A 9805-nucleotide genomic window follows, 5' to 3' on the forward strand; every position below is an offset into this window, starting at 1 on the left:
TGCTCGGCCGTGACGTCACCCAGGCGAAGCCCGGGAGCTAAGTGCGGGGTTCACTTGGGGGGTAACGAACCCTACGTCAGCACACAGGTCCCCGCCGGCAGCAGGTCCCAGGCCCCCACGCGGGGTGTGTGGGGGGTGCCGCCAGCAGCGCCCGGGGGTCTCCTCTCTGACACGGACCCCACGCCGCGGGAGGGTCCCACGTCAAGATTTAGCACATTTCGGTCCCCCCCCCCCCCCCCCCCCGAAAGGAGAAGCGTCGCTTGGCCAGCCACCACCCTGCGAAACCCTCTCGCTGGGAGGGCCGGCGGAGGCGTGGGACCCCCCCCTCGCACGGCCGGGGGCCGCGCACAGCTGGGGGGGGGGGAGGCAAACGCGCAGCCATGTGTCCCCACGGCCGCTCGCCCTCGTTCTGTAGCACGAAAGGCTCGTGGCAGAAGGGGTCACCCATCGCACCCCACTCAGCACCTCTGCATCGGGTACCCCCGAGGCTGGACCTTGGGCAAAGCCCCCCCCCCCCCAAAAGACGGTGCTGTTCCCCCTGCGCTGCCCGGCTGGCATCCCCCCCCCCCGGCCCGCACCCAGCGGTACGAGTCCCATTGTCCCTCAGCGGGGAGGGACGGTGGGTGCTCAGCACCCTCTGCCCTGGTCCTGCTCTGGATTGCGCTGGGAGAAGGAGAAGCCAAAGGGGGGGGGGGGGGCACAGCCCCTGCCTGGACGGGGCTGGGGGGGGTGCGACGGGGACGATGTCCACGGGTACCCCAGGTCCTGGTCCCTTCTCTAAGGAGCAGGACAGGATTGCTGGGGCGGGGGGATGCTGGGGCCACCCGTCCCCAGGAATCCCAGGTGCCGGGCAGTGCAGGGTGCTGGGGACAGCGGTGTCCCCGAATAGCGAGGGGGTGGCCGCCCCCCTCCCCCGGCAGGGCCGGAGGGAGCTGGTGGTGGGGACGATCCCAGGAAGGATGGATGGAGAGAGGGGACGGGGAGGAGGAGAAGAGATGGGGAGCTGGAGGGACGAGGCAGGGATGGACAGGGCTGGAGGCAGGGAGGGAGGGATGGGGAGAAGGAGGGAGGCAGAAAGGGAGGAACGGGGGAGCTGGAAATGGGGAGGGCTGGCGGGGGGCAGGTGGGGGGGTGGAGGGGAAGGAGGACAGAGATAGGGACGGGGAGGGATGGAGCCGGGGATGGAGGGATGGGAAGAGGGACGGGGAGAAGAGGGGAGGGCGGGCGGGAGGTGGGGGGGGGGGGGCGAACTGCCGTGGCCACCCGGGGCGGTGCTCGGGGCCGCTGTACAAATAGGGCGGTTGCGGGCGGCCCCTGCAGCCATGCGGGTCCCGCTGCCCTCCGCGCCCGCCTGGATGCTCTGCGCCCTCGCCCTGCTCCGCCTGGGCTGCGCCCCCACCCGCGCCCCGCCGCGCTGCCCCCCGCTGATGCTGCAGCTGCTCCGCGCCCCTCCCGCACCGCTCCGCGCCGCCGCCGCTGCTGCCCTCAGCCTCTCCCCGCACGGTGAGTGGGGTCGCAGCCCCGGGCATCCCTGTCCTGGGACCCGCACGGTCCCCGGGCATCCCTGACACCGGGACCGCCACTGTCCCCCGGACCCGCACCATCCCCGGGACCCGCATCATCCCCGAGCATCCCTCTCCCTGGGACTGGCGCTGTTCCCGGGACCCACGCCGTCCCCCGGACCCGCATCATCCCCGAGCATCCCCGTCCTGGGACCCGCACAGTCTCCGGGAGCGGCACCGTCCCCAGGCATCCCTGTCCCCGGGACCCGCACCATCCCTGAGCATCCTTGTCCCCGGGACCCGCACCATCCCTGAGCATCCCTGTCCTGGGATCCACACAATCCCCAGGATCAGCGCTGTCCCCAAGCATCCCTCTCCCTGGGACTGGCACTCTCCGGTGGTCTCCCTGGCTCTCAGGGCTCAGAGGGGACCTGGCTACTTGCCCCCAACCCTCGGGGTCCCACAGCAGGGACCGTGCCCCAGCAGCACATGAGGGCATCGTCCCCTCCGGCGCTGGCACTTGCTGGCAAAGCCGGCGATCCCCTCACCATACCCCTTGGGTTTCAGGCTCCCTGCAGAACGGCTCCCGCTGGGCGATCTCCTTCGACATGTCCTCCCTCTCCAGCAGCCAGGAGGTCAGCCTGGCCGAGCTCCGCGTCCACCTGCCCAGCTTCTCCCCAGCCCACGACATCTCCCTGGACATCTACCACAGCCAGCGGCGGAGGTGCCAGGGCGAAGGGACCTGCGCCCACCAGCTTTTCCTGGGCACCGTGGCTGGCAGCCCTTTTTCCACCCAAGCCTCCTGGAAAATCTTTGAGGTCACCAGCCTGCTCCGGTCCTGGCTCCACCAAGCCGTGGACCCTGGGCACCGTGGTCCCACGGGAAGGGAGCAGTGGGAGGCGAGTGGGTTGGCTGCCCCGGCCACCACCACCATGCGCTCGCCCACCTCGAGCGACACTGGCCACGGGGAGCCAGCCCTGCCCCAGGACGTGATGGACAGAGTCCTGCTGCTTGTCTTCTCCAAGGACAAGTCTCCAGGAGACCACAGCCTCATCAGGACAGCAGAGACCTCCAAGCATGTCATGCGTGACAGCGGCTCCCAGGGCGTTGGGACCCGCCGGCACCGCAGGAACAGGAAGGAGAAGCAAAGGATCAAAGTGAGCGACGCTGCCGCTGTCATGCCAGGGGAGGAGGGCAGGTCCTTGTGCAGGAGGGTGGACATGATGGTGGATTTTGAGCAGACCGGCTGGGGCAGCTGGATTGTCTACCCCAAAAAGTACAACGCCTATCGGTGCGAAGGGCAGTGTCCGTCACCCGTGGACGAGACCTTCAAGCCCACCAACCATGCTTACATACAGGTAAGAGGGGTTTGCTGCCTCCGCTCCCCCGCATACCCCAGCCCTGTCGGCCTGCGGCGGGGGGGATGTTTTGCTCTTCCCATCTCTCCCCACAGAGTTTGCTGCAGCTCTACAAGCCCAACCAGGTGCCCTGCCCTGCGTGCTCCCCAGTCAGGATGAGTCCTCTCTCCATGCTCTACTATGAGAAGGGCGAAATCGTTGTCCGCCACCACGAGGACATGATCATCGAGGAGTGCGGCTGCAACTGAGGCCAGCTTGTTCCCTGCTGGGAAGGGCGACGTGTCTGCCCAGAAAGCAACCCCGAGGACTGGCCGCCCAACCCACGACCAACGCACAGACTGGCGTGTCTCTGAAGCCCACGTGCCCGTGGGTCAGCGAAGCTCTGGCTGTGCCAGGGCAGGAGCGGGGTGTCCGGGCGTTAGCAGTTCTGCATGGCCACAGTGCATGGATGGATCCAGGTTCCACACAGGAAAGTCCATCAGACACCTCCCTGCGGTGCTGGTGGCAGCACCGGGGTGGTGGGTGCCCGACGGCTGCGTTTATCTGGGACCCATGGCGCTGGCAGCCGGTGTGTGCCAGGGTAGCCAAGGGCTGGTGCTGCTCCACAGAGGCAGGAGCCGGGGCGCAGGGCTGGAGCCACAGCAGCATTGCTCCCTGCCACGACACACTGCCCACGGCGACGCTCCTTTTGCCCGCCATAGGAATTGCTGGCTGCTACAGGCTATCGGCAGGACACCGCAGGACCAGTGTCTGGCCATGCCGAGCATCTGCACCATTGGGGTTTTCAATCTCCCCTGGGGTTTAGGCATTTCTCTTAAGACTTCTATTATATTTCTGTTAAAACTCTACCAGATTTCTATCATAATTAAGCCATGTTAATGGGTTAGCCCAATGTCTAGACCCCCCCACCAGCATGGGCAGCAGCAGATAGGGGTTTGTCACAGCCCACTCCTGCCCTGAGCCACAGGGCTGAGCATGGCCCTGGGAGGGATGGACCCAGGAGGAACTGGCCGGCAGCAGGCAGGGAGGCAACGACCTCCATCTTATACGCTCCTCACCCAGGACCACACAGAGAGTGACGCAAAAGGCGGACCTGAGTCTCCCACACCCCTCTCCAAAGCATCATCCCTTCACCAGGAGCCAGAGAGAGTTTGCACAGGCAAACGAGGTGCCCCTGGCAATTAGGCAGCCCTGTGGTCAGTCTCGGTGGGTCTAAGCCCCCCCAGCCTTCCTACCTGCCCTGAACATCTTGGCTCACACACTGCTTTCCTCTGTAAAACCATGGCTTTGCTCAAACCTTTTCCACCACTCGCTGGATGGGACGGTAGTGAAAGGGTCATGGTTGTATAATTCATTAATAAATTTTATATATTAACAATGCCTGGTAGATTCTGCTGATTTCCACTGCCCATTTTTGCTGTTGAATGGTCTGTCAGGGCACAATTCCCCCCGTTTCTCTGTGCATCTGCTGCACCCAGAGGTTCTCCCTGCTCCAGGATTGTTTCTGGCTGCAGCCATATGGCTTGCTGGCAAAACCAGCGATGCCGGGTGGTAGCAGCCAGAGCAGGTGGGCTGCTACCATAACTTGCTAGAGCAAGTGGGTCCCCACAGATGGTGCAAAACATACTCAACAGCTCTCTGAACAGGAAAATTCATGTGAGATAATGAAGAAGCTGTTCCCACCCTGATAGGCAGTTGCTCAAGAGCAAGCAGGGAAGCACCTGCAGGCGTTGAAAAGGAGGGCTGAGGGGATTTTCCACCTTTATTTACCCCTTGGAGATAAGGGGAAGGGCCATGTTCTCTAATAGCAATGAATTTTAAGCCATGCGCAGCAGTCTGTGCAGGCATCTCTCCTTTGGGTCACCCACCCGAACGGGTGATAGGGCTGGGAGCCCAAGAAGGAGACCTCCAGCTGCAAGTGATGCCCAGGGTCTTGAGTGCCCCTGGGGATGACCATGCCCCCCTGTGTGCCACGCTCCTCCTGGGGCAGAGAGGGCCAGTCCCCGGGTTTGGCCAAGCTCACCCTATTGCAGCCCTGGCTGTGGGTCTGGGCTCCCCCAAGGCTCCCAGTTGCCCCCTCCCACGGCCACGGCACACGCGTGGGGACCCACTGCCGGTCCCCAGCTACACGCGATGGAGGGGACGAGCAGGACCACGGGCGTTAGGGCTGGCAGCGGGTGGCCATCCCCATCCCTCCCCTCCTGGGACCAGCAGCCCCGACTCCACATCCCTGGCCCAGCCTGATTATCCCCAATCCACATCCCAACCGGCGGATAAACAAAGCGTGTCTGGGTGTCCCCTGTCCCCCCCCCTCCGCACAGACCCTCCCCTGGGCCGCTTACATATTCCAACAGCGTTTCACACTGGGACCATCCCGTCATTAGAGGGTCATTTGCAGGAGCTGTCAAGGGTGGGCAGGGAGGTGTGGGGCTAACTCCTGGCAGGAGGCAGACACACACAGAAATCTGGAGATCTGGGCTCCTGATGAAATAAAATTAAATTTTTTTTTTTTGCCTTTTCCTCTGCAGGTTTGCTGCTCCCTCTTAAAAAATGTTGTCACACCAGCAGTAAAGCCAGGAGGTTTCACTCTCCCAAGCTCACCAGTTCCTCACCCCCCCAGGGTCCCCCCTCACTCTCCCCAGCCCCCTGCGTCCATCAGCCTTGCTGGAAGCTGTATCTTTGCGATCTCTGCCCCTCCATCAAGCTTGTTTGAAATCGAACAGCGGGTTCAAAAGTTGTCGTGGGGCAGGGGAAGGCAGGCAGCCTTTCCCTGGGAAGAGCCGGGTGGAAAAATAAAGGCTGAGATTCTAGGGCTGTAAGGAAAACATCAAAGTGTGGACAGTGACAATAAAGCTGCACCGCCGTGCTTAGGCAAGGTATCTGCTAGCAAGCCTGGCTTTGCAAGGCTTGACCTGTGAGCGGACGCCTAATCTCTGAGCAGAGCGAGCTCTGCTGCCTGGCTCTTCTCCTGCCCCAATACACACCAGCTGCGTGACAGAGGGAGCCCAGACACGCAGGACAATAAAGCAGGGGGACAGCTCCAGCCTTGCCATGGGGGTCCTGCCCCACGCTCAGCACCTTTCCAGCAACCGGCAGGACCCTTCAGCATCCCAGGGCCAGAGACGCTGCACAGGCGGTGGGACAGCAGGAATGGGACACGGAGGCTTTCGCCCAACTCCCGCTGCACAGCCAGGGAACAGCCTGGCTGGCACGCGCGGCCGGACCCTGCTCTTGCACTCAGAGATGCTCCTGTGAGCCTCGCCTGGGCAGAAGCTATCAGTTTTTGCACCAGTTTCTCAGTGAGAGTTTTGCTACAGAGCAGAAACCCTGCTCGGGCAGTGGAGCGTCTTGTTGCCCTCCCAGAGGTGCTGGGGAGCTGGCAGGGTCTCTACTTTTGAAAGGGCTTTAGCATCCTTACACATTGGCATAGGAAAGTTGGAGCCTTCCCTGTGCAGGGAACGTTTTCCAGCAGGGAAAGTCCCCGGGGTTTTACGGGAATGCTGCCTACCAATGCTGCAAGACTTGGATGCAAGGCAGCGACTGCTTGGGGAGCACTAGAGCATGGGGCAGCTGCAGCCTGGCTGGGATCAGGATGGGGACCTGCGACCCTGCCTGCCTCCCAGCTTCCCTTATCATGCATGGGGCCAGACCCTTGCAGCCTGCACACTCTGCTCAGAACACGAGCAAGAGCAGCATCTGCTGCCAGCAACGGCAGCGAGTCACAGCCACAACCTGCCCGTGCCTTGGGAGGAACGGCACATGGTCAGGGAGGGAAGATAGGCACGGTTTACTTTGGACGCACGAGGGAAGAGTGAGTGAGAACAAACAGAAGGGCTTATCAACAGGCCCAGGGTAATATTTGTACAAATGGTGGATTAAGGCACTAGCTGGGTCAGGCCAGTATTGTTCGTCCCGTGACCGGTGACCGGGATGCGGAGCAGGACGCAGGCATGCTGGGCGCGCTGCTCTGCCCTGCTCGAGACAAAAAGGGGCAGGGATGGAAAATGCAATGACAAAGCCAACACTTGTCCCTCGGACCTCCCTGGAGCATCCCAGCTGTGCAAGGCAGCCACCCACAGCTGCTTCCCCTCCTGCCGTGCGTGCAAGGGCAGCCAGGCAGCAGCCTGTGCTCGCCTGGGGGCTCAGCCCATGGCAAAAGCAGTTCCTCAGCCTTTTAGTGCAAATGCTGGGTGAGGAACAAAGCCCACTCAAGCAGGGATCTGCCGTGGAAACGCTGAGCTGCTCTTTACATGGCTTAGGTGAGCTTGGAGCACTAGCAACATGAATGTGTGCAGGAGATGGATCCGAAAAGGACCAGCAGAAGGACGGGGCACTGGCTGGAGGTGTAAGGGAAGGTGGTGAACTGCAAAGTACTGGAGCAGGAGACCCTGAGACCGCACGGTCCCACGCCACCATCGGCAGAGAAGTTCCAGGCACGAGCTTGGGACAAATTGCACCAGAGCAGATGGACACAAGCGCCACATCACTGCATTACGGGTTCACAGCTTTGGTAGCGACTCGCTCTGCCCCCAGTGACTGCACTGATGTGCCCATGGCCCCAGGGCCCTGCGCTGAGAAGCCAGCAGGAGCCCTGACCCTCCCGGACCCCCTCTCGCACCTGGCTGGGTGCTTTGCAGGGTGCTCTCCATCCCTCCGAATTATCGGCCATGAATTGCTTTTGGAGGCACCTGGCGCTTTGATGCTCCCCCCAGATCTACATAAGCACGCAGATACCGATGCAAAGCTGTTGAGGGCATGGACTCAATACTTAACACTCACAGCACTTGTTACCCTCTAGTACAGGGGTGGGGGGGAACAGGATTTAAAAACATTACTTGGAATAGCTGACACTCACACCCAAAAAGCCAGGCAGACACTTTTGTACCGACATAAAACCCTGACACCATGAGGCTCCCGTTCACGTCTGGGCCACTGTGGGTCAGAAACTCACGGCAAAAAAAAACCAGCAAGGCTGAAATCAGCCTGTTTCTCCCCAGAACGCTGCCTGGACATGCAGCCCTTAGCTCAGGATGGCACCACCACAGGGGCACCCGGACAGCTCTGCCACTCAGGTCAGCCAGGGTCACCAGCACCGCGTCCCCCATCGAAACCTCAACCCCAGTAACGCAGCAGGACACTGCCCAGTAAAGGGAGCAGGCACAGACCGAGCACCAGATCTCACAGCTGCTTTGCAAACAGCAGCCCTTGGCCCCTGCCCGCCATCCTGCGCCAGCCCAGCACCCTGGCTGGGTACATCCAAGCCACACAGGCAGGCTGCCAGAAGGATGAGCACATGGCAGGGTCAGTCCATTGCACAGACCCCTCTATCATTTTCAGTATTTTAAAGGTAGATAAAGTGGGCATTATAGTTGTGGAAGGGTGTTTCAAGAGATTAAGAAGGATAAAACCCCATCCTGTTTATAGAGGTCCTTTGCCAGCAAAACCTATTTGCCAAGGGTTACATCAATACAACTCCTCCAGCTGTAAAGCCACACTCAAGCAATAATTACAAACATTTTGGTTAGGACAGAGCAGGAAAACAAGCCTCAGCACTGAGTGCATAGACTTAGTTATTGCAAACACCCCACAAGTCTGTCACAGCTTTTTCAGTCTTCCCTAAAGTAACTGGCCTTGGACAAATTAACATCAATATGGTAAGTTTTCTTAAAACCACATTTTCTGCTGCCTTCCCCAGAAAATCAAAGCTGGAGGTTGCTGCGATGTGTGGTGACCAGAGCAGGAGGGCTCTGAGGACCTGAACTGCTGCGCAATGCTGTCAGCAACACAACAGCCTAGTAGTGCCATTTCTATCTGAAAATATTAATTTAGCAAGGAAGTCAGTCTCAGCTGCAGGTCACAGCACATACTCCAGCAGCCACAGCAGCTCCTTTCTAAATGCACATCATAACAAAACCCAGCAACTGGTACAGTGTTGCAAGACTGATAAAGTGACACCTGAGGGCAATAAATTTGAATCTGTTCCCATTAAGGTTTCAGAGAAACACTTAATCTTATCTTAAAGAAATGCAAGTTTATCTGCAGCAATTGCTTTGTCTCCCTTTGTTCTGTTACTCATTATTAAAGGCTTGCATATCATAATGTCAAGGCTTGCATATCATAATGTCACAATTGAGCTTAATCAGCAGATATTTAAACGCTATCTACCAAGACTGATTTGAACAGTCATTGTCTTTTAGGAAGTCTGAGGTTTAGGCTATGTCCCAATATGCATTCTCCTTCTTTGAGATGCCTCAACCACCACCACCACCAGATGCCACCATCCACACCACCTCCAAAGCAGTTACACAGCAGTGTTAGAGACTGCTCCATAACACATTTATTAAACTGCACTGAGAGTAAAAATGTAGATACTTCCCCTGGCAGCCCATGTTGAATGCTCCCACCGTAAAGTTACTTTGACATATGAAAATTCCCCTCTCAAAACCAAACAGGCTTATTTCTAACCTCCCAGTTAAACCCTCTCTTTTCCAAAGGTCTTAATCCCTGTCCAGCAAGTTACAAAAAGGAGAAACAAGTGTAAAGCAGCATGAAAGTTCCAGCACGGATCAAAAACTTAGCAGAACACATAGTTAAACACTCACCTGCATGCTGGAAGAGGTTTGCTATTCTGGGAAGTGGGAATTGCAGCACAGGAGCTGGAGGCTCTGTTTTTTCCCTGGTAGAACAGGAGAAGGCAGCTCAGACTCAGAGACCCTCTCTGCAGTGCTCAGCTACAGGTGGCTCCTATTGAACCAATTTCAATCACCTCCACCTGTAGCCTGGCTGAGCCCTGCCCCTCATCAGGGTTGGTAAGAAAAGGAGCTCAAACACCTGCACCATGACCTTGCAGAAGAACCATCTGGAAACACACAGTGGACAGTTTTTGCTAGCTATTTCTGGAAGCAGACACAGAGCACATTGAAACTTCCTGCAGTGACCAGGTGT

The 9805-nt window shown here is 59.0% G+C and overlaps 1 protein-coding gene across 1 annotated transcript; it reads left to right on the forward strand.

Annotated features, from left to right (window-relative positions):
- The first annotated feature begins 1322 nt into the window (after positions 1-1322).
- NODAL (nodal growth differentiation factor) lies at positions 1323-4232 on the forward strand. Its single transcript, XM_075042092.1, has 3 exons — positions 1323-1503; positions 2070-2860; positions 2956-4232. Exons 1-3 carry the CDS (start codon positions 1323-1325, stop codon positions 3106-3108), a joined length of 1125 nt encoding a protein of 374 aa, XP_074898193.1. The 3' UTR covers positions 3109-4232.
- The last annotated feature ends 5573 nt before the right edge of the window (positions 4233-9805 follow it).

Source organism: Buteo buteo, chromosome 12 (assembly GCF_964188355.1).
Source record: "Buteo buteo chromosome 12, bButBut1.hap1.1, whole genome shotgun sequence".
Lineage (NCBI taxonomy): Eukaryota > Metazoa > Chordata > Aves > Accipitriformes > Accipitridae > Buteo > Buteo buteo.

Bases quoted from the DNA above. Each gene is read 5' to 3' on its own strand.
- NODAL (XM_075042092.1), top strand. From the start codon at position 1,323: ATGCGGGTCCCGCTGCCCTCCGCGCCCGCCTGGATGCTCTGCGCCCTC. The intron at 1,504-2,069 runs GTGAGTGGGGTC...CTTGGGTTTCAG, and splicing joins CCTCAGCCTCTCCCCGCACG to GCTCCCTGCAGAACGGCTCC. The intron at 2,861-2,955 runs GTAAGAGGGGTT...CTCTCCCCACAG, and splicing joins CCAACCATGCTTACATACAG to AGTTTGCTGCAGCTCTACAA.